This window comes from Aspergillus bombycis (assembly GCF_001792695.1).
Source record: "Aspergillus bombycis strain NRRL26010 chromosome Unknown contig00009, whole genome shotgun sequence".
In the NCBI taxonomy this organism is placed as follows: Eukaryota; Fungi; Ascomycota; class Eurotiomycetes; order Eurotiales; family Aspergillaceae; genus Aspergillus; species Aspergillus bombycis.
Window position 1 is genome coordinate 222,197 of NW_019170011.1, and position 25,569 is coordinate 247,765.

The 25,569-nt window shown below is 50.8% G+C and overlaps 11 protein-coding genes across 11 annotated transcripts; 6 read left to right on the forward strand and 5 right to left on the reverse strand.

Annotated features, from left to right (window-relative positions):
- ABOM_003553 (ribokinase) lies at positions 1-1,104 on the reverse strand (the record flags this gene model as incomplete). Its single annotated transcript, XM_022530683.1, has 1 exon — positions 1-1,104. The coding sequence occupies one exon, from the start codon at positions 1,102-1,104 to the stop codon at positions 1-3; it is 1,104 nt and encodes a 367-aa protein (XP_022393050.1).
- A 1,196-nt stretch (positions 1,105-2,300) lies between these two features.
- On the forward strand, positions 2,301-2,802 carry ABOM_003554 (uncharacterized protein; the record flags this gene model as incomplete). The annotated part of the gene is made up of 2 exons (XM_022530684.1): positions 2,301-2,511; positions 2,573-2,802. Coding segments are annotated over 2 exons (441 nt in total), but the record flags the coding sequence as incomplete, so codon positions are not given.
- A 413-nt stretch (positions 2,803-3,215) lies between these two features.
- ABOM_003555 (ribonuclease H family protein) lies at positions 3,216-4,349 on the forward strand (the record flags this gene model as incomplete). The annotated part of the gene is made up of 1 exon (XM_022530685.1): positions 3,216-4,349. The coding sequence occupies one exon, from the start codon at positions 3,216-3,218 to the stop codon at positions 4,347-4,349; it is 1,134 nt and encodes a 377-aa protein (XP_022393142.1).
- Positions 4,350-4,679: 330 nt separating this feature from the next.
- On the reverse strand, positions 4,680-7,015 carry ABOM_003556 (MCM DNA helicase complex subunit MCM5; the record flags this gene model as incomplete). The annotated part of the gene is made up of 4 exons (XM_022530686.1): positions 4,680-5,172; positions 5,235-6,637; positions 6,699-6,825; positions 6,879-7,015. 4 exons carry the CDS (start codon positions 7,013-7,015, stop codon positions 4,680-4,682), a joined length of 2,160 nt encoding a protein of 719 aa, XP_022393143.1.
- A 532-nt stretch (positions 7,016-7,547) lies between these two features.
- Positions 7,548-10,914, forward strand: ABOM_003557 (vacuolar protein sorting-associated protein 54; the record flags this gene model as incomplete). Its single annotated transcript, XM_022530687.1, has 3 exons — positions 7,548-7,767; positions 7,816-10,669; positions 10,722-10,914. 3 exons carry the CDS (start codon positions 7,548-7,550, stop codon positions 10,912-10,914), a joined length of 3,267 nt encoding a protein of 1,088 aa, XP_022393144.1.
- Positions 10,915-11,343: 429 nt separating this feature from the next.
- ABOM_003558 (uncharacterized protein) lies at positions 11,344-11,706 on the reverse strand (the record flags this gene model as incomplete). Its single annotated transcript, XM_022530688.1, has 2 exons — positions 11,344-11,514; positions 11,614-11,706. 2 exons carry the CDS (start codon positions 11,704-11,706, stop codon positions 11,344-11,346), a joined length of 264 nt encoding a protein of 87 aa, XP_022393045.1.
- Positions 11,707-12,513: 807 nt separating this feature from the next.
- ABOM_003559 (zinc-binding alcohol dehydrogenase family protein) lies at positions 12,514-13,500 on the forward strand (the record flags this gene model as incomplete). The annotated part of the gene is made up of 1 exon (XM_022530689.1): positions 12,514-13,500. The coding sequence occupies one exon, from the start codon at positions 12,514-12,516 to the stop codon at positions 13,498-13,500; it is 987 nt and encodes a 328-aa protein (XP_022393141.1).
- Positions 13,501-15,283: 1,783 nt separating this feature from the next.
- Positions 15,284-17,643, forward strand: ABOM_003560 (glycogen [starch] synthase; the record flags this gene model as incomplete). Its single annotated transcript, XM_022530690.1, has 4 exons — positions 15,284-15,766; positions 15,825-17,187; positions 17,256-17,451; positions 17,523-17,643. Coding segments are annotated over 4 exons (2,163 nt in total), but the record flags the coding sequence as incomplete, so codon positions are not given.
- Positions 17,644-19,051: 1,408 nt separating this feature from the next.
- On the forward strand, positions 19,052-20,276 carry ABOM_003561 (NMT1/THI5 family protein; the record flags this gene model as incomplete). The annotated part of the gene is made up of 4 exons (XM_022530691.1): positions 19,052-19,086; positions 19,181-19,352; positions 19,408-19,557; positions 19,605-20,276. 4 exons carry the CDS (start codon positions 19,052-19,054, stop codon positions 20,274-20,276), a joined length of 1,029 nt encoding a protein of 342 aa, XP_022393078.1.
- A 622-nt stretch (positions 20,277-20,898) lies between these two features.
- Positions 20,899-22,840, reverse strand: ABOM_003562 (arylsulfotransferase family protein; the record flags this gene model as incomplete). Its single annotated transcript, XM_022530692.1, has 2 exons — positions 20,899-22,341; positions 22,436-22,840. The coding sequence occupies 2 exons, from the start codon at positions 22,838-22,840 to the stop codon at positions 20,899-20,901; spliced, it is 1,848 nt and encodes a 615-aa protein (XP_022393063.1).
- Positions 22,841-24,064: 1,224 nt separating this feature from the next.
- erg20 (bifunctional (2E,6E)-farnesyl diphosphate synthase/dimethylallyltranstransferase) lies at positions 24,065-25,281 on the reverse strand (the record flags this gene model as incomplete). The annotated part of the gene is made up of 2 exons (XM_022530693.1): positions 24,065-24,988; positions 25,066-25,281. Coding segments are annotated over 2 exons (1,140 nt in total), but the record flags the coding sequence as incomplete, so codon positions are not given.
- Positions 25,282-25,569: the final 288 nt, after the last annotated feature.

Here is a 25,569-nt window from a genome sequence, read left to right on the forward strand (position 1 = left end):
TTAGATCTCGTCCTCCCACGGAATGCTGTCCATGGCTCCTTGTCGCTCCACGCAGCGTGCTGAGGCCTGTGTCGCCAATCCCAAGGCGTCATCCATGACCTTCTGATATCGAATAGGCTTCTCCTCGCTTGTTAAGTCTTGTCCGGCCTTGCCATCCGCCCGCCGTTGTTCGCGCCACCGGGCCACCGCGACCGCGTATGCGCCGACAAAGGTATCTCCCGCCGCAGTGGTATCCAGCACCCGGGTGACCTTAGCAGCGGGGATCTGATTGGTAAAGCGGTTGACTCTGTCCGCCGGCCCAGACGTCCCGGCATCAGTAGCACTGTACCAGACACCCTTAGACCCCAGCGTAACCAGGACGTACGTCACGCCCAACTGATGGAAATACCGAGCCACCTTGTCGTCACCGCTCAGTCCCTCCGCATCGGGAACCACCTTGAGCAGCTGCTCCGCCGGTGGAGTCATCAATTCGGCCTCCGTCTCGTTCACGATAAAGTGGTCCACCGCCGCGTACACGTCCTCTGGCAATCCTCCCGGTGGGGCAGGCGCAGGGTTAAACATGACATCAGGACCGGCCTCAATACCTCGCTTACCCTCCGCCCGGTTCTTAGCTTTCCAAGCCCCAATGTCTCGGAGTATCCCGACGACACTCTCAACAGGGATCTCTCCCTGCATCACAATCACATCCGGTACTGGGGCTGCCATTGCCATTCCCAACACTGACGGCTCAGGCTGCATCCCTTGATAATTCGCTCCAGGCGAGAAGAGAATGCGGTTTTCCCCGCCAGCCGATGAGTCCACAATGATCACCGCCACTCCCGTATATGCATCATTGAGGATCTTGACTCGCGATGTATCGACACCGGATTTCTCGAGAGTGGGCTTTAATAATGCATCGAAGTGGCCGTCCAATCCCCCGACAGCGCCAACCATCTCCACTTTCACGGAACCCTTGCCCGAAGACGTAGACGAGGCTGATTGTGCACGAGATAGCCGCCCGCAGGCAACCGCCTGGTTCGCGCCCTTGCCTCCAGCGCTAATAAAGTATGATGAGGAGGTGATCGTCTCACCGGCTTCAGGAAAGCGAGGTGTCACCGACACCATGTCGGCGTGAGAGAGCCGACAACGCGAATTGTAGGGGCCATGATGGCTGAACCGGACGATTTGTGACTTCGCGTAGAGGTAGGAGGGGTTTGGGAAATCGCGGGGTGCGGGGAACTGTCCGTAAAAATGTCGTACTCTATTGCAGCAAGCTGGTTCCGCCTCGCTTGCTTGCTAGGAAATTACTGCGTTATTCTGTAGGTCGTTAACGTAATGGCGTAGATATTATTGATCTCGACGTTGTGTTGTAGTGTGGATGTGGTATGAAAAGAGTTGACGTCGGGATCGCGGGGTTCGGTGGGGAGTCTTCCGACTGGAACCATTCACTGCCCTTCGTGATACTGTGGTAGCAATTCCGTAGCTTATGACTTAGGAGCAGCAATGCTTGGGTATTTTCTAGCACCTACTCGTATTTTACAAACCATGAGTTCATGACCAAGATGAGCAAGGTTGAATGTAATGGGATATGTTTGAGTTTGGTACAGCTTATACGTCCCAACTCAAGTGATATATAAAGTCTACTCTATCTAGATCGTCACAGACCTATTTGTAAGACAATCCATTATAGGACAGTCATAATAATTCGTTATTCCGGAAGGCGATATACGCAAAAAGAATCTCAAATAATCTTGAAATACGTGCAACTAAAGTCGAAATGACCCCAATTTGCAGCCCGCCTTGAGGTTAGACTTGCCCGTAGGCTAGACTTGCCGTCAGCTTGGACTTGCCATACGAAGGTGGCTATACTGCCCACGGCCTACCACAAGCATGGAAAATGAACCCAAGGTCCCAATTAGGGCTCTCCTCGCGCACCACCCTTATCAAAACCAACCCAATCCCAAGTAAACTCACCTTGACCCATGGCCCAAGCTTCATTTAACTCCGTGGTCTCCACTCCACTTCACCAACTGGAGCATTTATAATACAGCAGTGCCGAATGCCGGCCCAACTGAAGACTCAGCTTTAACCTCACCTCCCACTTCTGAACATAGAAGTTGTCTGTCCAGAAAACAGAACCTAGGGTAGTTATAACATACAATGTTATACGAAGGCCATTGCATATGCGGACGTATCCGCGTCCTGCTGGAACAGCAGCCTCCAAGCTCACTCGTTTGCCACTGGTATGCCCTACTAGCAGTTGTCTGAGTTTTAGTAGTCAAGTCCATATACTGATCCAGCCACAGTCGCAATTGTAGTAGATCGGGAGGTGGTCAGTCCTCCACCACCCAAAGCATCAGTTTAACCTATTGACAATATTTACCCCCCCAGGCTCCTCTATCAACTATGTCCTCCGCAATGAAGAAGTCACAATCCAAGACCCCCAATCCAGTCTAAAGGTATACGAAGATACGAACACAGTTAGTGGAAATCACATTCAGGTACGACTATCTCTTCCCACCCCCCCCCCTCGTTTTTACCCCATGAACTTATTCTGAACATGACACTAATATATGGATACTGATTGCCGCAGCGCAAATTCTGCTCAAACTGCGGCAGGTTGGTTCCCCCGTCCCCCCTCTTCTTTGTTTGCAGTTGGCTGAGCACAAGCATAGTCCGATTATAACAGAGACCCCCAGCTTTCCGGGGAAGGCTATTGTGAAGGCTTCTTTGTTCGATGTCATCTCTCAGCCTGATAAGGAGGTATTCACGGCTCGAAGACAGGCATGGGAGGGGCCTGTGGAGGGGGCAAAGCAGGAATAGTGTATTGTTAGGTTTAGCGGGGTGGTGTTAGGTGCAGTGTTGGGGTTGATATTTTTGAGATGAAAAGCAGGTTTCTAGAATACAGATATCACAGAATACTGATATACTGTTGCATAAGTAAATTGCTGATCTAGTCATCCGCTACTCTCGGCTTCCTTGTCTACATAGATGATATACTACATATTCAAAGTAACTGTAGTTTCTTGGTTCTAGATATGTAATGATGACCGTGATTCTAGGTAACTCCCTGACTTAAACCCTACGTATATATTCCAAGATCATGGACACCTAACAGGTAAGCAGCCGCCTGATCTCTCACTGTCATTCACTCACTATCCAAACAACCAGCCTCACAGAAAACCTCTCAACCAGTGAATGAAAGACCCAAACAGAAAATCTCCAGCACAAACACCATGCGCGGAATACTCTCCCCCTCACATAGAACATCCGCAACAGGAGTTCTACAGAGCAGCCAGCTCACTATACACTGTTCAGGCATTCGCAAAAAGCACAAAAGTCCAGCCAAAGCCAAGATGATATCCCTGGAGCTTCTGATGGCTTTCATCCGCGACTATATCATCGACCACTCTGCCGCGGTCTCTGAGAACCAGCACCGTGAACAAGAGCAGACTCTCACACCCAACCCCACACAGAATGCTACTGCCACTGCCGCAACCACTATCGTAACTACTGTTGCAACCACCGAATATGAACCCTCCGAATCAGCTGTGAACAAAAGAAAGACACACCCAATAGCCTCACCCCTGACGGCCGCGCAGCAAAAGAGCCTGAAACAAGACCTCCGACTCGAAGCCAAACGGCGCAAAGTCGCCAACCACAAAATCTACCATCACGAGCTCGAGAATGGTTTCTACGGCGACCTCATCTCCCTGCATTACGAAGACGCAATCGCAACTGCGCAGCACGCACACACCCTCCCCCTAACTGAGGGCAAGTATCATTTCCACAATTTCTGGGTCGACGCAAGCGGGTGCCAGGGCTCTGCCGGCGCGGCAATTGCATACAAGGATCCCCAGGACGGAGAGGAGTGGATGGACTTGGGATATGCGATCGCAGACCTTAAGGGTGAGAAGCGGGTGGAGATGTCGGAGCTGTTTGCTATTGGGGCTGCGTTGAAGCTTGCGCTGGCACGGATCGGGAAGAGGATTGCTGTTGCGGAGGGTATGGAGGAGCATGCTGTTACTGTGTTTTCGGATTCAATGTCTGCGCTGGGCATGATTCGGCGGTGGGCGAATTGGTGGTCCCAGGGTGAGGCTGATAGGTCGGCGTTTGGGGAGATTGCGAAAGATGTTTGTGGGCTTTCGAGGCAGCTGTTTGACTTGGGGGTTAAGGTGAGGGTTTATTGGGTGCCGGCGCACTGTGGAGTTTGTATTGCTGGGCATAAGAGGGCTGATGTGCTGTCTAAGGCGGCGGCGAGACATGTTAAACTGCTCGAGCAGCGGGATGCGATGTTTAGTGCTGATGGGGTTGTTCAGTTGGTTGATTCGGGGTTCTTGAAAACTCTTCACCTGCTTGCTGATGAGTGAGATATCTTGGGTGAAGGACGAGTCTGGAGTGTGTGCGTTTGCTACACTACCACTTCTGTTACGGGGCGTTGGTGATGGATATCGTGGCGTGGGTTACCGGGAACTGATGGAATTATGATAAGTTGGCTTCAATTCCGACCTGTGGATCTGTGTATCTTAAAATAAATGCAACGCCGTACACCGTGTTCAACCGCTGTGCCCGAGTCCAGTTTCTATTAAGACATGATATCAGGTAATGCATGCTCCCCGTAGTCAAAAACCATTATTGCCCATAGCCCATACACACTCCATGCGAGCATCAGTCATCAAATTAACAAAGATGAAAGAGAACTATACTCCGTGACGGTACACCTGGGATCCGCCAGAGCGAATGCGAACAGTATCTCTGCGCTGCAAGACCATCAAGGCCCGGTTGAGAGCCTGCTCAGTGTAGCCTCGTCCGTCAACGAACTCGCGGCGGAGAGTGGCGAGACTGGTGCTCCAGCCAATGGGAAGTCTGCGCTTCAGTTCATCTTCGATCTTGCTGACTTCTTCCATCATCTCCTTGCTGCCCTGGCCCTCGCCCTGCGTGATTGCGTCCATTGTTGAGGCTAGGAAGAGACGGATGGCCTCGTCGACGTGTGCCTCCGTAGCAATCGGCGATAAGCTGAGCTTGGCAAGGGACTCGGTGATACGGACGATGGCCTCCAGTTGACGGACCGTGATAGGGATAGAAGAACGTGCGTTGGCGTCGAGCTCTGCGCGGTGAACTTGCTTTCTAATAGAGACGAAATGAGATGAGAGTTTCTCTGCGGCTTCAGGGGATAGACGCGGGGCGCAACGACTGTAGGCGATATGTTAGTGATGCTTTAAAAATTTTAAGTAGCTAGACGGCCAGGAACTCACGTGCGGCAATAGCTGATATAACGCTTCATCTTGTCCAGCGGAATCTCGGCCTCAACTTGCTCTTCAATACCTCGGCCACCCATATGAACGCCCATGACGTGACGTGCGATGTTCTCGTCACGGTTGCGGTCGTGGTCATCACGGACAATGAAAATCATATCGAAACGAGACAGAATGGTTGTCTGGAAATCAATGTTCTCTCCAGGAGTCTTCAGGTCATCGTACCGACCGAAGATAGGGTTTGCGGCGGCCAAAACTGAGGTTCTGGAATTGAGGATGGTGGTAATACCGGCTTTGGCAATCGAAATAGTCTGCTGTTCCATAGCTTCGTGGATGGCGACACGATCTTCATCTCTCATCTTGTCGAATTCATCAATACACACAACACCACCATCAGCAAGAACCATTGCACCACCTTCAAGATAGAACTCGCGTGTCGCTTGGTCTCGCTGTACTGATGCTGTCAGACCGGCTGCAGATGAACCTTTACCGGAAGTATAGATGGCAATCGGTGACACCTTCTCTGTGAATTTAAGCAGCTGAGACTTGGCCGTACCGGGGTCACCAAGAAGCATCACGTTGATATCTCCACGCAGTTTCATGCCGTCGGGTAGAATTTTCTTCGAACCACCCATGAGCAGGCAGACAATAGCCTTTTTGATATCAAAGTTGCCATAGATCGAGGGAGCAATGCTCCTGGCGAGGGCATCGTATAGATCAGGTCGACGGCTGAGCTCTAGGAATTCCTGTTCCTCCTCTTCCGAAAAAATGGCACTACCCTTGACGGTTTGGTCCAGATCAGTGCTGATGCCCACCGCCCTCATATAAGGGTTACGAATGGCAGGAGCACCATCCTTCTTGCCGCCTTTGGATTGATAGATGGAGAAGATACCCATAACTGTGCAGCGGGAACCAGGTACAACGCGATTTGCCAGATAGCGGTCGGCTGAAACGAGAACATGTCTGGGCAGCTCACCCACTGGGACCTGGTCGGGTGCTTCCTGGAGCTTGAGAACTTGCTGATCGACGAATTGGCACTTCTCGTGAGAAACGACGTAAGGATCTAGAGGGCACTGTTCACCAGGGGCATCACCGGGTTGCTGCTGACGGCCGCATCTCCGGGGCAACGAGAGACCTGAGAATCCGCCTTCGACTCGAATGTTTTCGCTATGATCGCAGTTCTTGCAGCGGATGTGAACAACTGTTGCTTTTGATGAGATTGTTGAAGCACCGATCACAATGCCAGGAATGCGAACAAGATGGGAGATGTTTGTCGCATTAAGATCACGAATGGAGATATGTGCTGCAGATGAGTGAAGTAGAAGCTGATGGGATGGGAGCACTATGTCCCTTTGAGAGGGGTAAACGATTCTCTGAGTGCATTGTTGGAGAGCATTCTCGAACTGAATATAGGTGTGATGGTCAGAACCAGTCTGATCGATGCCCAATAGTCGGATTACTCACAAGGGGGATGATGTCTGCAGGTTCAGTGGTGAGCTTGTACGCCAGCTCTTCATTATAAGAGACCAAGTGGGCAATGTCAATGTCACAGTAATATTGCTTCACGAGGACATTTTGCCGAAGTTGGTCGCTGTAGATTAAGTCAGCTTCACAACAGACTTGTTGGTTGTCATGGCGGCATACCGATAAATAAACGCATTATCCAACTGGAATTCCAAAACAAAATCTCGTAGCCTCTGCTGAATTTGTGTGCGGGACTCGTCTGCACCATCTGTGCTAGGAGCAAGAACACTCAGAGTATAAGGTGTACGCCTGTCCATGATGAAGACAGCAATTGGGGAGGGGTGGGTTGAGGGAGAGCGAGGGGGCAATGTGTGGATTGTTGACTATCACCACCGAAGGAGGTGCAAATAACTTTTGCAGGGACACGAATGGTGCGCGTCGCGTCTGCTACACGCGTTAAGTGGTTTTGGCCTTAGGCATCTAGTGTGTGGGTGCTTCGTCCCCAGAAGTGCGGAAAAATAGTAGCACCGTTTCCTCCCAACTGGGACTAGACCCCCTCTTGGGGGCCTGGAGCCTTACCCGATTGGGCCGGCTGTCATGCTGAGGTCCCGAAAGCACGCTCCCCAAGGTTGGATTACTTGTGCTTGCGCATTTGGTGACGTTGCATGTTAAGCGACTCCTGTTTGAAGTCTCGCTCGGGTATCAAAATCGTGATAGCGGGAAATCATTGGAGGAACTCTTGCTCCCGGTCCCACCTGGACTATTCTACAGTTGTCCTCTTGTCATGTTGAGATAACGACGTCTAGCATAGCACGGTGGCCGTCGGAGTCGCCAACTTGGCATCACGAGATGTCCTCTGCGAGCCCACGGAAGTCGATCGACAGCTTAGCTTCGGGTGCATCCACACCTTCGCTATCTCAGTATTCACTCAACCAGCTCGAATCGCCCCGCGTTCCGCCCCAGAGATACCCCCTGAGACGAGGGTCAACTGCAAGCTCAATCGCGAGCATTGGAGGGATTCTCGACTCCTCAAATCGGCATGGATCAATAGCAGAGTCAGGACAGAATGGTACGTTATGACTTGTTACGTCAATTGCTGGTACGCTAATTCACCTAGCCATCTCTACCCTCCTTCAACCTCCGATTGTCCGCACCGGTCTTGTGCCCCATACCGCTGTACCGTCTAGTGGATATAAGCCGCCAAGCTCCCGCGATATCCCTCCAGTTACCCTGACAAATATACCGCGTGTGGACGCCGCTGTATTTGACCCGTACCTATCGCAGGTTGGGTCCTTGTACGATGTGTTCCAACAAGCGAAAGAAAGTGCTGGTGATCAGGAATCGCAGCTGGCACGGGACGGAGGAAAGGCCTCGCCTAAGCCAGATGATAATGAATTCTTGTCGTCACAATGGTCTGCGGAGCGGCGGCCCTCAACATTATCGGTCAATTCCCGCGCGAGCTCGCCTTTCGATACTCGCGGACGGAGACGGTCGTCTGCTCGAGGCCGAGGACATGCAGTGACGCCTCTTTCTACCATCCCTCAGGTATATTTTGATGATGATTTTCATCTCGAGAACCCGCGGACATTCGATGTGGTATCAGAGAAGTCTGAAGTTGTTACCCCGCCGAAGACACCGGGCAAGGATGGTAGATTTGAAAACGGAGCCGTTACCGGACCGTCACCAACGGGAAGAAAGGCACTTGCTACAAATGCGATATTGCAAGAAAAGCTTTCCTGGTATATGGATACGGTGGAAATCCATCTGATTTCATCAATCTCAACGGCATCCAAATCATTCTTCACTGCCCTCGGCTCACTCCGTGAGCTGCATTCGGAGGCTGCTGACTCTGTAAAGCGGATTCAAGTGCTGCGGAAAGATCTCCAGAAGATTGACTGCGAAATGGCCCTAGGTGGCTTGAAGATCGTTAATCTACGGCGCCGGAGGGAAAATGTCCGGTTGCTAGCAGATGCTGTATCTCAACTGCGGGAAGTAGTCCAGTCAGTTTCCCGGTGCGAGGAACTGGTTGAAAATGGAGATATTGAAGAAGCTGCAGATAGCCTTGAAGAGGTGGAGAGACTGATGGCCGGAGAAACTGTGTCTGGTAGCCCAGCAGGCGTGGATCCGCAGGAGCATCCGAAAAAAGCTATTGATTTGAGGAGGCTTAAAGCCCTTGAAGGTGCATCTGATGACTTAGCCCAGTTAAGGACTCGAATTGGCATGGGATATGAGTCCCGCTTTCTGAATGATCTTCTTGAAGACCTGAGACAACATGTGGAAAATGTACCATTGGAAGTGACGCTTCAGCGCTGGGGCTCTTCATTTCAGCGACAACGTGGAGTGCAACGCTCAGGCGTTACTGTTTCCCCGGCGTATATGACCTTCGATGACCAGCTGAGATCGAGACTGCACACACAACTGACAGGCCTTGCACGGGCACACCATACAACCGCAGCAGCGACTTCTTTCAAGACGGCAGTCTTACGAGAAATGAAGAGTTTGATCCGCAAACACATGCCTAGCTCGAGCGATGATGATAATGAGTCAATGGTGTCCGTGTCCACTCATCGATCCTCCCAGCTCAGTCAGCAAGAGAAGTCCTCGATTCTTGCTCGGAACCTGCGTGCTTTAGACGCGGAAGATGCCTACGCTATGCTCGCCCGCGTATATACCGGCATCAGTGAGTCCTTACGGAGACTTAGTGTCCAGGTCAAGGTCCTTCTTGATCTTGCTAGTGGACTAGGGAATAACTCAGTTCTAAAATCTCCAAGGAGTCCCCGTTCACCTAACATGGATAATGCAGCCCTGTCTGGGGCAAGCCCGCAGCCAGCGGCAACAATAATGGCTCAGGACGAAATTTTACAAGTTCTAGACATGTCTAGTCTCCTCGGTCAGGCGGTCGATATTGCTCAGTCGCAGGTGAACAAAGTACTGAAAGTTCGGTCCGAGCAGACCTCTCACCTGCCTAAGGAGGAATTCTTGAAATACTTTACCCTCAACCGACTCTTTGCGGATGAGTGCGAAGCAATTTCGGGTAGAAGTGGCACGGCTCTGAAAACTCTTGTAGGCAATCAGATCCGTGATTACATCGCCAAATTTGGCGATAAACAGCGACATCGTATTGTTGAAGTCATGGATGCGGACCGATGGGATGCAAGGGACTTCGGTGAGACAGAAAATACGACTCTGAGCCGGATTCTCGATGCTAGTACTAAGGATATCGAGGCTTGGGTGGACGCCTCAAAGATTTGGCTGCCTCAAGACAAAGCTGAAGGCAATACGTCGGAAAGTACGACCAACGGATCTGGAAAAGACAAGGTGCGCTCTGCGGTGATTGATGAGCAGAAATACATTCTATCGGAATCTGCGGTAGCCATGATGAGGAGCATAGAAGAATTCCAGTTCCTTATGGCCAACATTCCCAGCATGATTCAGGATATTGCACCGGGTCTTTTGGAGTCGCTGAAGTTATTTAATTCTCGCTCCTCTCAACTCATCCTTGGTGCCGGAGCCACACGTAGCGCCGGTCTGAAAAATATCACTACGAAGCATCTCGCACTGTCCTCGCAGGCCTTGAGCTTCATCATCGCGCTGGTACCTTACATCCGCGAATTTGTCCGCCGCCACTCACCTTCTAGTCCGTTGATGGGCGAGTTTGACAAGGTGAAGAGGCTGTATCAGGAGCATCAATCTGGTATCCACGAGAAATTGGTCGACATCATGAGTGGGCGGTCTTCTGTGCACGTAAATGCCATGAAGAAGATTGATTGGGACGCCTCAGGATCTAGTACGGTTAATCCGTACATGGAGACTCTTGCAAAGGAGACCGGCACACTGCATCGCGTGCTCAGCAAACATTTACCAGATATGACCGTGTCGATGATCATGGATCCCGTGTTCAACAGCTATCGGGAACAGTGGACCAAAGCATTCGATGAGGTGACCATTCATACTGAGCATGGAAAGCAAAGGTAAGAAAAGATCTTTTTCACAGCATACAAGCAAACATCTAACATCGCGTAGGTTACAACGGGATGCGGAGTTCTTCCAATCGAAGCTCAGCAAAATAGACGGCTTTGGAGACCTAGGAGAGCGTCTTCTGGAGCTGGTGAAACGAAAGACCCCAATAGCTGAGGCCAAGGAGAACGGCTCGAACGAAGCCAATACAAACAGCTCCTCCGATACAAGCAACGGCAAGAAGAGTCCTCAAGCATAAAACCATGGTTAGAGATGCGAGGTTTACGGATGTCTCGGCCTTGACGAAAACATTGTATACATTCTTCTCGCTTGGATGTACCTGAGATACCATCATGTTAAGGCCAAAGAATTGTACAGCGATTTAGCGGTGTTTACCCTTTCTAAATACTTGTTTATTTCCCCGGATAGCACAGCATCCGATTTATATCCTTCTATATAGACTTAATCAAGACATTCGTTTACCAATTTCTTACAACAATACCCGGAAAACAAAATGCAGAATAATACAGATATATCATCTTCATATATCATTAAATAGATAATGATAGATAATAAACACGAGCCCCTGTACCGTAGCAGAAGCCCAACCCGAATCATACAAACGGTTTATTTATTTAACCCGCGATCAAACTCCCAGAGAAAAAAGGGAAAAAGCTCATAACCTCATTCAAGCCTTATGGGCGCCCAGACCCTTATGCTCTCCCAAAGACTTCGGCTCATGGCCTCCCTTTCCACTCGAGTGGCCAGCACTGCCGCCAAAGCTCGTCGCGTTGCCAGAAAGCTCTTTAGCAGCCTCCGGGAACTCGGCAGTTCTGAACACGCGGCCCATTTGGGCGTTCTGTATATCATCATCGTTAGCCTTGAGATAGTCACTTGCGCAGTATATCGGAGGTAGAAAGGGAATTGAACTGAAATGGAGATAAGAACGGGTACATACAGAGTCGCCGGCACCGTGGACCTTCGTCTGGCCTGCTTCGACAGCGTTGTCGCTGTGGGGGACGCCGTCGTCGTATTCTGCGCCGCGGGGCATTTTGGGTTTAAATTATTTGTGATATGAAGGCTATTTGGCGTTGTTAGGTTTGCTGGTTTTTTGAAGTATAGATAGATGGTGTAAGGACATACCTTTAGAAGAATTAGTACGTTAAAGGTTGAGATAAGATATCTATGGCGATATATGCAATTAATTTATCTTGTAATTGTTGATTTAGATGTCAACTTCAAAGTAGAATCTGAACTCCTTTATATGTTGTTCTTCGCATCTAGTCCGTTCTATGATAACATCGACAACCCGCCAAGAACGGGCTTTCGTGACAGCATCGTGAAGTCATTGTGGAGACGGGTATGACTTCATCTGGCTTGCGCGGTCTCGACCGGTTGGGATGGGTAGGGTTGTTTGGTTTAGGGGTTTCTGTGTATTTATGGATTTTATACGTTTATTATAGTACTGGGATAACTTGGGGGGGTTTGGTTGTTGGTCCATGTTCAGGTACATACAGTTCTTTGCCGGTGTTCGTTGTGATGGGACAAACAGTGCAAACAGCGCAAACTAGTGTTGGTGTAGATGGTGTCGTATGTGAGGGGAGTTTGGTGTGTTTGTTCGAGGGGGGTTGAGGGAGTTTGATTTAGATGATTTGTTGGTTTTTGTTGGGGCTTATCGTGGTGTCGTGATATATCTTTTCAATTGTTGTGTACTGTGTTGTCTGTGTTGTCTGTGTTGCCTGTGTTGTTTGCGAGTGAATAGTCTGATTTGACAAGAGTAAATTGTTGATTTATTCATTTATCTGACGATAACTACTCTTCTTACTGTTTTAAAGCGTACTTACGGAGGTTAAGTATCATGTCTACTATGCGAGCAGTCGTCGCGCATACGGCTGGACCTCCCGACGTCCTTCGAGTCATCCAATATCCCATTCCTCAACCCAGTCCTGGACAAATCCGGATCAAAGTCAAGGCATTCGGACTTAATCGCTCCGAGATGTTCACTCGGCAGGGTCACTCTGGTTCTGCGGTTCAGTTTCCCCGCATTCTCGGCATTGAAGCCGTGGGTATAGTCGACGCCGCTCCAGGACTGGAAGATAGGTTTCCGCTCGGAGCTACCGTGGCCACAGCCATGGGTGGGATGGGCCGAGCCTTCGATGGGGGATATGCAGAGTACACATGTGTACCGGCAAAGCAGGTACAGGTACTGAAGACGAAGCTGCCTTGGGACGTGCTGGGGGCGCTGCCAGAGATGCTGCAGACGGCTTGGGGGTCATTGATCAGGTCACTCACCTTGAGACCCAAAGATAGGTTGTTGATTCGCGGGGGAACGTCCTCGGTGGGCCTAGCAGCAGCGGCCATTGCTAAGAAACATGGGGCGTTTGTGGCGTCGACGACCAGGAACAAGGAAAGGGAGGTGTTATTACGGGATTACGGAGTGGACGAGGTGTGGATTGATAACGGGGCCATTGCTCAACAGATTGCCGAAACATCGGGCCAATGTTTCGACAAGGTGCTAGAGCTTGTGGGAACGGCGACGTTGGCTGATTCACTGCGTTGCGTGAAGAAGGGAGGCGTTGTTTCTATGACAGGGATTTTGGGGAACGAGTGGCACCTGGAGAAAATCAATCCAATGGAATTGATCCCAAGTGAGTCGAAATTGACGGTATATTCTGGAGGGGATGAGGACTTCATGGGAACGCCTCTGAGAGACCTGGTCAAGATGGTTGAGGAGGGGAAGCTCCAGATCCGGGTGGGACGCGTATTTAAAATGGAGGACATTGCGGAGGCTCATCGGTGTATGGAAGAAAGTGAGGTGGGAGGGAAGATTGTAGTGATTCCATAGCCCCATTGCCCCCCTCTGGATTTTACTTAGTAGCTTGTCCACATACCTCATGGCCGTTAGACTTGATCTTGAAATGGACGAAGCAATTGGCCCAAAACCGACCAGAGCCAGGGGTGGTTGAAGAAACATTGCCCGATCTGGACAGGGCTGACCATGTCAAGGCGTCTAATGGCGTCCAGCAGGCGACTCCATTTGTCGCCGATCGATAGCCCCTGTGACACAACATCACGCCGTGTATCCCGGCATTCCGACAATCCTCGAACTCGGGCGGATTGTAAATTGAAAATATGAAGGTAGCATTGCAGATGCTAAGCAATTATACACAGTTTGCGAGATTTTCCCTGAGATTGTTGAGGGGGTGAGGTCTGGAGCGGTCTCCGAGGTGCACGGTGGTTGGGTGGGGACCGAGTACTAAGTAGATTGTAGTAAGGTAAGTTGGGAGTATACGGGCTCCGGTGTGCCTAGATGTCGAACCCGAGACTCGGGATGGGGGTCCGAGGAGTTGTTTTAATCCCACCGTGACGGTGTCCAGAAAATGCCCGTTGCCACAGTTTGGCTTACCGGCCGCAGATAAAGAAATTACCACCAGGGGGTACCGCATGTGGTTGCAAAGAAAGAAGAAACCTGGAAAAGAACCATGGATTCCCGTTGAACCGATCCCAGGGCACATGACCCTCGACCAATCAGAGCGAGACTGCCTCTCCTGCGTGAGCCGTGACGTAATGCTTCACCTGGGGTTCCCCGGATTCGGAATGGAGAAGTGGGGGATTCTTGCGAAGGGAAAAGAGAATTGAAGATAAGGAGATTCCTTGATGGATCGACTAATATGTAGTAGTCAGTCTGATCGCCTGGTTGATATGCTAGTCGGATTCCATGGTTGAGAGCTGGACTTTCTTTAGTTATGTATATCGGTCCTCTTATTCTGATGATTGCAAACGGAGGTGGACACTGACAGACTTCGAGTCAGACAGTACGACATGTACCATAAAAATAGACGGAAGAGAGGAGAGATAGAAAAAAACAAAAAAAAAATTGAAAAGAAATTGAAAAAAAAAGGTATACTGCGGCACAAACAAAACCAGTTCAATTCCTGCACGAGATTGAATGACGAGCATCATCATCTGGTCGGATGATCTTGGGGTTGACAGGGGTTACGATTCGCTGACCAGGTCTCGCCCCGTTAGGAGCAAATACTATAGTGAGCACGAGTCCGTGCCACGGCAGTAGCTCTGTTTAGACGTAATTTGAGGAGATCCAAATCGCCCTACTGCCCTCTTCCCTTCGTTTCATTTTTCTCTGTTTTCATGAATCTATTCTACTGAAAAAGGCCTAGAAAGAAAAGAAAACCCCCCCCCCCCCCCCCCCTTCTTATCGACTCAAATCGCCCTTTCCAAGGGAACACAGGTTCCACTGGATCCGTTCCTAGCTGTTTTGTGTCTGCTACTACCTTGTTCTGTACCTTATTTATACTAACAGTTTAAGTACCTCACTAGCCTGGGCCCTGCCAACCTTCCGCGCAGTTCGAGCTTAGGCTTCCCCCGCCACCCCCATTCAGCTTTCTATCCCCCGCACGCACCTCCTCTGTGACCGGAGGGAGGATAAAAAGACCTGTGCGTGGAAGCTAGCTGGGCGAGCTTTAGCTTGGACGGCATCGGCTCTCGAACTCTTTTCATTTTCATTTTCTTGCTTCCTTTGTCTAACCTCAAAACTTTCTTCCTTTTTCCTCACGCCTGTTGTCCCTCGTTCCCTCTCAAGTGCCTATACCTTTATCTCGCCTGGATAGCGCTCGCAAGGAATCACAATGGCCAGTGAGGAAACTGGCGCTGAACCCCCCAAGCGGGATGTCCGCAACCATATGCTTTTCGAAATTGCGACGGAGGTGGCTAATAGAGTGGGTGGAATTTACTCCGTCCTCAAGTCCAAAGCGCCCGTGACGACCGCCGAATATGGCGAGCGATACACTCTGATCGGGCCATTGAACCGTGCTTCGGCAGCGGTGGAGGTGGAAGAATTGACTCCATCCAATCCCTGCATGATCCAGACGATCAAGTCGATGAAAGAGCGTGGCATCGACGTGATCTACGGTCGCTGGCTGATTGAAGGCGCTCCCCGGGTGCTTTTGATCGACACAGGAACGGGATATAAGTTCCTGGACGAGTGGAAAGGAGACCTATGGAACACAGCGGGGATCCCATCGCCGGCGGCAGATACCGAAACCAATGAAGCGATTGTCTTCGGATACCTGGTAGCATGGTTCCTGGGTGAAGTACGTTTGATAGACAGCACGATCGTTACATGTGGAGTCCGCTAATGAGGGTAACTAGTTCATCGCTCATGAGAGACGGGTTGCGGTGGTCGCCCATTTCCACGAATGGCTTGCTGGGGTAGCCCTGCCGCTGACCAAGAAGCGACATATGGATCTCACCACAATCTTTACCACTCATGCAACCTTACTCGGTCGCTATCTCTGTGCGGGGTCGGTGGACTTTTATAACCACCTGCAGCACTTCGATGTGGATGCAGAGGCCGGCAAACGTGGCATCTATCACCGGTACTGCATTGAGCGAGCCGCAGCGCACACGGCAGATGTCTTCACCACCGTCTCCCATATCACCGCTTTCGAGAGCGAACATCTCCTCAAAAGAAAGCCAGATGGGGTTCTGCCGAATGGACTCAATGTCAAGAAATTCTCCGCAGTGCATGAGTTCCAGAATTTACACTCGCAGTCGAAAGAGAAGATCAATGACTTCGTTCGGGGCCATTTCTATGGCCATAACGATTTCGACCTGGACAATACACTCTACCTTTTCACGGCGGGACGCTATGAATTCCGGAACAAGGGCGTTGATATGTTCATCGAAGGTTTGGCTCGTCTGAACCATCGCCTAAAAGCCAGCGGCTCCAAAACTACCATAGTTGCTTTCATCATCATGCCAGCCCAGACCACGTCTCTTACGGTCGAAGCTCTCAAGGGGCAGGCTGTGGTCAAGTCCCTACGTGACACAATCGAGATGATTGAAAAGGGTATTGGAAAGCGAATGTATGAGCGTTGCCTTGCATGGAGGGAAGGCGACAACATGCCAGATGAGAAGGACCTAATGGCCAGTCAAGATCGCGTGCTGTTGCGACGCAGGTTGTTTGCCATGAAGAGGCACTCCTTACCCCCGATCGTCACTCACAACATGAACAATGACCACGAAGACCCAATTTTGAACCAGATACGTCGTGTCCAGCTGTTCAACGATCCAACCGACCGCGTTAAGGTAATCTTTCACCCAGAGTTTCTCAACTCTTCGAACCCCGTGCTGCCGCTCGATTACGATGACTTTGTCCGTGGTACGCATCTTGGAGTCTTCCCGTCATACTATGAGCCTTGGGGTTACACACCCGCTGAATGCACTGTGATGGGTGTCCCCAGTATCACAACCAACCTGTCCGGTTTCGGTTGTTATATGGAGGAGTTAATCGAGAACTCATCCGACTACGGTATTTACATAGTAGATCGCCGAATGAAGGGGGTTGACGATTCCGTCAATCAGCTTACTGATTTCATGTTCAACTTTGCTTTGAAGAGTCGTCGCCAACGGATCAATCAGCGTAACCGCACTGAGCGGCTGAGCGATCTGCTGGACTGGAAACGTATGGGATTAGAGTATGTCAAAGCTCGGCAGCTGGCTCTCCGGAGAGGTGCGTGTTCTCCATAACCTCCATATAGATTCCATATTGTTCACTAACGCATGGATCATGATCTACAGCCTACCCATCTTCATTTGGCAGCGGCGAAGACTTCTATGATATTATTGGAGGAACAGAACAGAAGATCTCACGACCGTTGTCCGTCCCTGGGTCACCAAAGGATCGCTCGGGGATGATGACCCCTGGCGATTTTGCGTCCCTGCAAGAAGTCAAGGAAGGACTGAGTACTGAGGACTATATTGCATGGCGGCTGCCGTAAGTTATCCTCTTGGCTACATACATTATCGACACCTTTGGGCAAATGTGGTGCTAAATTCGCTATCCAGTGGTACAACCGATGATGATGAACCAGACGACCAATACTTCCCACTGACACTACGAACGAAAAAGACATCTGATCGACCCGCCTCGCCGCTGGACCGGATATCAGTCAATGGTGGAAACTGATTGACAGGCGCATACCTTCCTGGAGATTTACTGCCTAGCGTTCCGTTCGGTATACGATCTCAAACCCCCCGCGTGGTGCTGTTGGCTGGATCGAATCCCTTTCCTTGTGTGCCCCTGTGCCATAGCCTTCTACATTTGTCATTTTTATTTACTTCAATTGCATGTTTATTGATATTCTTTGGAGAGAAACAGAGTGACCCCCTTTCCGGGCCCAGGACTGTTAAGGCTCCCTGGATATATAGCTTCACGTCTTCATACTTTGTTTGTACTGGTGCATCCATGTCGTTTTCCTCTTGTGTGAGCTTGCCAGCATCGGGATTGTTGTTTTACGAGCGTGGATAAATTCATTGCATGATGTGCGAGATGCCATAAATTCTTTTTACGCAATTGCCTGACATCATATCTTAAGGGTTGTTGAGAGACTAGTGAGGGGTTGATCGTAGTCCCACTACAACCCGGGCCCCATCAGGATTGACCGGACCACCGTGCTCCAGTACGTAGTAAGTAGCCTAGTGTCTATATTTTGGCATCAACAGATCGCAGGAACGCGCCCGGTATGTGACAAGGATAGTCCATGCTGAATTACTACCCATGTGTCATTCCTTCTCACACGGTCCGTAAACTGTGCGGGCTTTGGGTCGGAATTCATCGTCGTGGGGGATCGGACGAGAGGGTGTTAATCCCGTTGAACTGGCCACGACAAGGGATCGCCGCGTGATCCAATGGGACCAGGTAACAGTTTTCGTCTTCGGGAGGATCCCGGTGAAGGTAGAAGCAGGAAATAGAGACGAGTAATATAGGAGTGACTAGTAGAGATCCAGTAGGTGGGGTTGGATTTCATGTGACTCAAAGCCTATTATTTATTGTATTCCTTGACCCCTCCTCGAGTTTACCTTTTCGCTTCTTACTACCATCCCCAATCTCAATTCCACCAACTCCTCTTTCACTATCGCTGCAACTCGCTCGGTACGGCTCACCATGAGGCCGCGCAGCCAGAATGACCTTCTGGGTCGTTTCGCTATGGTTTAATTAAACCACACGGGTCAAGGTATCGTACATAGTATGACAGTCATAGCTCGCGCATGACAGGTGTTCGTCTTGGACCTGCCCTGGTTATCCTGGTTATCCTTCTACTCCATGCTGTCCCGGCGTGTCTGTCTCTCTTTGAAGGATGTTTCCCTCAAAAGGAGACGCGAGACAAAGGGCGAAAGCTGAGTGGATGGGTACCGGGTGTACGAGGCAGAGTCCGGTCGTTCTGAGATTATACTGTCATAACTTGATCTAGATAATACTAGCGAAAGGACATGCGTGGCATTGATTGTTCCCCTTTATTCTGCTGTCACAGAAGAGGGACTCCGGTCCCCAGTACTAACAAGTTTCAGAGCTCTTGACCTAAAACTGTGCCAAGATGTCTACTGACAAGATTACCTTCCTCACCAACTGGTATGACATGCCGCGGGTGCTGTTTCTATCTGTGTCCTCCCTGTTTCTTCTGCTACGTTCATGAACTGTTACTAAGTGGTTGTGTGTTATAAAGGCACGCGACCCCGTACCACGCCCCCCTGTACCTCGCTCAGAGCAAGGGTTACTTCAAGGAAGAAGGCCTGAAGGTTGCTCTGCTGGAGCCCAATGACCCCTCCGATGTCACTGAGATCATTGGAAGTGGCAAGGTGGACATGGGCTTCAAGGCCATGATCCATACTCTGGCCGTATGTATCACCTCTTTAGGGTCTCTTGAACGGATACATCTAACTTCCGAACCAGGCCAAGGCCCGTAACTTCCCCGTCACCTCGATTGGCTCTCTTCTTGACGAACCCTTCACCGGTGTAGTGTACCTCAAGGATAGCGGAATCACCGAGGACTTCCGCTCCCTGAAGGGCAAGAAGATTGGATACGTTGGAGAGTTCGGAAAGGTATGTACTATTGTGTCGTTGGATGAGCTGAGATTAATGTGTTCCAGATTCAAATCGACGAGCTCACCAAGTACTATGGCATGACTGCGGACGACTACACTGCCGTCCGTTGCGGCATGAACGTTACCAAGGCCATCATCCGTGGTGACATTGATGCCGGCATTGGCCTGGAGAATGTGCAGATGGTCGAACTGGCCGAGTGGCTGGCATCCCAGAACCGTCCCCGTGACGACGTTCAGATGCTGCGTATCGACCAGCTCGCCGAGCTTGGCTGCTGCTGCTTCTGCTCTATCCTCTACATTGCCAACGATGCCTTCCTGGCCGCCAACCCCGAGAAGGTTCAGAAGTTCATGCGTGCTGTCAAGCGTGCGACCGACTACGTCCTCGCGGAGCCTGCTGCGGCTTTCGAAGAATATGTTGATATGAAGCCCATCATGGGCACCCCTGTCAACCGTAAGATCTTCGAGCGGTCTTTCGCTTACTTCAGCCGTGACCTGAAGAACGTCAGCCGTGACTGGGCTAAGGTTACCAACTACGGAAAGCGTCTGGATATCCTTGACGCTGACTTCCAGCCTAACTACACCAACCAGTACCTTTCCTGGACCTTGGATGCGGATTCGACCGACCCTCTGGGTGACCAGAAGCGTATGGCGGAACTGCAGAAGCAGGTTGCTTGTGAGGGTGGCTTCAAGCGTCTGCAGGTGGCTTCTACCGCATAGGTAGCTGCGACCACGTCTCGAGGCCTGGTTGGCAAGCTTATGCGTTGTTAACGTACGATTCTATGCAATATGAATGACTTATTGAGTCTAAACACCCTTTCTCTTGAATTCTACCTCGCAGCGCCCATGGCGTACCTGTAGAGTGTATGTAAGCTGTCTATGTAGACCCACGTATCCATCGAACATACGAACCACCAGGACAAACGAGCCATGCCCCAACCAGACTGTCGGCGCATTGTGATGTTCTAATTGATGAGACAAAACATGATAGCTCAAGTCCTCTCTATGCTCGTGAGGCCCAAAGAATGCTAGCCGCTCTGCTAGTCGCCCGACATCACCTTCCATGTCACAGTCCAATAAATCTTGAGCCACGCAATGTCCGCATACACCAATGTGTAGCTAGTGAGAATGATTTCCCAATACACCTGGCACAAAGCTGCACTGATCCTATAGATCATATCGCCAGCGAGACCACCTATAGCTCTAAGCCGGAGAGACCAATCGGTTTGTAGAGGGTGGTTCTTTCATTTTATGTACAATGGATTAGAAATTCTATGCATATAAGTACTGGGAATAAGTAACGATAAAGGAAAACGCTCGTTTATATCCACCAACCTAAACATCATTGCCTTTCCCACGCATCGTCATCGTCTTCTCCAGGAAAACCCTCAGACCTCTGGCCCCCCAACAGCGCAAACTCAACATCATCCATCTCTCCCTCACTCAAGCTCTCATCCCCGTTAAACCTATCCAGCGGCTGCCAGGCGCCCCGTTCTTTGTCCTCCGGACTCTGCGCACCTGCCCTTGACTTAAGCCGCCAGTATATAAACCAGCTAGCAAAAGCAAGGACTAAAGCCGATGCAAACCCCCCAAAAAAGAAAAGCAGTGACCGGACAGGCGAATCCCCATCACTCTCCTCATCATGCCGTCCCACAACTGCCTCATCGGACTCTGGATCCCAGGGGACCAATTTCGTGGTTCCCAGGATATGGCCCGTGGAGTTTAGGCCATGAGCACGGATATACGTTGATTCTGTATCCGCGGGAATGGGAATGAGGGTCTCAAAGCCGGATTTGGGCACCGCGGTTAAGAATGTGTATGTCATGGGGTTGGGTGAGTCCGCACCTTCGAGAGCCCAGGTTACGACTTCGGTGGCGCCGTTCCAGCTCGCTGCGACCGTGTAGTGGTACGCAGAGATGTCGGGGGATGTCGTTGGGTGGCCGGTCCAGGGGTATTTGAGGACGCGGTAGGACATGATGTTGCCGTCGCCGGAGGCGGCGCCGAAATGCGTGTTGCAGAGCACGGTGCCGTCGGAGGCGTACTCAGTCCATGTTGGGATGTGGCCGTAGCCTACGAGGACCTTTGTACTTTCGTCGTTAGAGCTGAGGAGCTGGACGGAGCCTTGCGATTGGCTGCTGATGGGGTTTGGGTTCCAGTATTCGTGGCGGACTTTGACAGTCATGTTTTCCGGATCGATGTCGAGGTAGAGGCCGCGGCTGGGTAGTTCGGGGGCGCCTGCGCCGCGGGAGGCATTGTCGAAGACGGTGATGGCCGTGCCGTTGTCGCGGAAGCGGGCGTGATGCTGCCAGGTGAAGTTTGTGGCTGCACTGTCCGAAAGGTCTGTGAAGTCGTTGTTTTTGCCGCCGAGGCGCCAGATGATGTCGCCTGTGCGGCCATCGATGTAGGTGAGGCAGCTGGCGTAGCGGGATGAGATCAGGTAGTTGCCCTTGGTATCTTTGTCTACACTGTTGATGTGGAAGAAGTCCCATGGGTGGGCTTCAGAGTCGCCGTTACCTTCGCGGTCCCGGTACATGTCGGTGAAGTTGAAGTGCTCGGATGCTCGCCATTGGAAGAGAGTTTTCCCGGTCTCGATGTCGAGTTCTTGGAACGTGCCGTCCCAGATCCAGCCTTCTTCGAGACCGCCGACTACTGTTAAGTCTGCAGGGATAACATCATAAATGGTGATCAATGCAGTGTCGTCCTGCGTGATATGGAACTCATGAAGATCGCCTGGGAGATGATTGGCTGCGTTGATTTTGTATACTTCTCGGTAGGAGGAGTCTAGCTTTTGGTGGATTTAGAATATTATAACTCGAAAGGCATGTGGAGATGGATTTTATTGCGCTTCGCATAGATAGGAAGGGGGAGATAAGCCCTACCATATAATATGCTCCCTCTCCATGTCCCCCAACACCATCATTGCCCATCCAGAAGGTTAAATAATCTTGTCCTTTGAACGTGTAAACATTCAGATTATATGACTGCCCATAGAGCTTCGTCCAGACAAGATGTCCATCCTGATCAAGGATCATCGGTCCTGGGTTCGCTACTTTATTTCCTCGGGGGGCGATGAATGTGTAAAGCCCATCCTTGCACTCATCGCTATACTGTAGATAATTCAATGCTGGGCCGATGATCGACGACGATCGATATGTCTCGGTAGGCCATTCGCCGAATTTCCCTTCATCATAAGCAACAGACTGGAAATAGGGACCATAATCCGCTTGTACGCGAGTAATCACAAGCGCTAGAAGAATCAACACCCCGTTTAACATGATCATCATCAACGGGAGGCCGACGAAGAAGCGCCCAACGTATACGTATGGACAAACAACACTAGCTACTAGAAGTCCCGGGGATGGACGCCGTTTAAATTCAAATTAATAGTGTCCATCGTCAAGGTATGGAGTAAAAAAAAAAAAAGGATTCGTCAGCTGAATCGGCAGATAGATTTTCGTTCATATATGCGCAGAATAGTCTTGCTTTCCGGTGGAGCTGCAGCCCTAATACTTCGTAGACAGGCATTCCATCGTCGGCTTTTGCGCCGTGAGATCCACATTTAGCGCCCCATTTTTTCGTGGTTGACGAACCACTGGGAATTGGGTTGCCAATCGCTGATGTTCTTCATATCTGGGGCTCCACCTGTAAAGGGAGACTTGAACAACATGAATGCGATGCGCAACCCCTTATTGTTTTTCGCTGGCTGATTCTCTGTGCACGCACGGGGCATTATGTTGAAGTGGAGGGAGTGACTGTCTTGGCAGGAGAACTTTGGGGTGGAGAACAATAAACTCCCTACTGGGGTTGTAGGGTTTGGTCTCTGGGATTGATTGATCAATTGATGCGATTGAAGTAGACTATGCTATGCGCCAGTACGCAGTGAGGCCCACTTGACCGCGTTGGCTTTCCGTTGTAGCCGGGTTCGCTCGTCTTATATCCGAGCTGGTGGTTGGCCGAGTGGGAATTATGATGGTTAGTAGTTGGATCAGATCCTTGGCGCCATGGATGTAGTAGAAAACATGACTTAGTGGTCGAAATTGAGAAGAAATGAAGTATCTTGGTGGTGTTTGGGATGATACTTTGCATGGGGTTGAACGCATTGAAAGCGATCAACAGGGGCACGTGCTCTCAGCTATCTCTCGTGGGCTACACTTTTGACCTTCTCTTCCGCGCTACCAGAACATTTGATATACTGTACCTACAGGGCTGCCAAGACTACTGCCAATGTTGGCTGGGTAGAGGTAGTACCAATATGGGTCTCTGCATTCTTGGCTGCTCAGTTGAAAGGCTCGCATAAATGCCGTACCACTGTTGTCACACCCGAGGAGGCTCCCAGAATCAATATGTACTACGTTTATCTTGTACCCATAAGGGTGTCACATCATTAATGTATATTCTTTATATCAAATGCTGGCTAATCTATGGCGTGGCAGAAAGCGTGTAATTACAAGACATAGAAGGGGTATCGTTCTAATTCACCCAGAACCAACGATCAGCCGTGAGAGCGTTTATTTGGAGCGCTTGTAGATCTTGCCGAGGAAGGCATTGAAGACGTCCTTCTTCAGTCCCTCAGACTCATCCACGGCGGCAATCTTCTCCTTCAGCTCGCCGACGATCCTCTCCTCATACTCTTGGTAGACCTTCTCGAGATCCAGCTCCTTGTAGAGGGCCTTGACCTTGGCCTCAAGCGCGTCATCCTTACGTCCGTAGGCCTCGTCGAGGACCTTGCGCTGCTCAGCATTGCAGCGCTGGAGAGCCTGGTTGACGAGCCAAGAGCACTTGTTATCCTTGATATCGGTACCGATTTTACCAATGACCTCGGGGTTTCCATAGGCATCGAGGTAGTCATCCTGAACCTGGAAGTACTGGCCCAGAGGGATGAGGATATCGTGGGCCTGGCGGAGGTTGCTGGGGGTAGCAAGCTGGAGGTAGAGCAGAGCCAGGGCGACAGGGAGGTAGAAGCTGTAGTAGGCGGTCTTGTAGGTGACAATGAACATATACTTCTCCATGGAGAAGTTGTCGAGGTCGACCTTGTCCTCAGGGGCGGTGATCAGGTCACAGAGCTGACCCAGCTCAGTCTGCCAGGTAGTCTCGTGGAAGAGATCGATGAAGTCGGCGTAGGCGGGGTGCGAGCGGAAGTGCTTCTTGAGAATGATATAGATGGAAGATTCGAGCAGGAAGGCATCATTAATGGCGATCAAACCGACGCCCTCGTGGCGGTACCAACATGGCTGACCACGACGAGTGATCGAGCCGTCCATAATGTCGTCGCTGACCAGGAAGAAAGCCTGGAGAAGCTCGGTGAGCCATCCCAAAATGCTGAGGTGCTTGAACTGCTCCTCGGTCAGGGGCTTCTCCAGAAGAGCCAGACCGGTGTCAGGACAGGAAAGACCACGGTTCAGCTTTCCACCGGGGACGTTGACATTGAGGGCCTGTTGTAAATAGCATGAGTAGTCAATACATGTTCTCCGTAGCGAATTGCGCAAACAAGCCGGGGGATTGACTATACCTTCTCGAACCACTGCAGGGCATTTTGGGGCAGGTTCGACTCCTTCGCATAGGCCAGAATATCTTCGGCCAAGGAGGGGAAGATCTCCTGGAAAGCGGCGCGGTCAGTGGCAGGCATCCCGACGTAAAATGGATCGGATCTGTAGGTTAATGGTGGAGAGAAGGAGAGAGGGGCAAGGGGAAAAGTCGGGGTGGGAAATTGATACCTCAGGTAGCAATCTAATATACCCCAATCGGTAAAGCCCCTCTACACTTTGTTTGCCCTGTTTGCCCTCCCCGCCCATCCGCCAATCAGGAGCTCAGCCCTCCCGGAACTGTACTCGGGTTCAACTGGATGCTTGTTGATGTTGATGCCTTTCTGATTCTTTTTCCTTGTACCCACCCGCTGACATTCGCGATCATTTAGCGCCTCCGTCGGCGACTGGAACTGTGGGGATTGATCCGTCAGCTGTCTCACTCAGAAGTTACCAGGAAAGAACGGAACAGCCTTGTTTCGCGCGAGTGT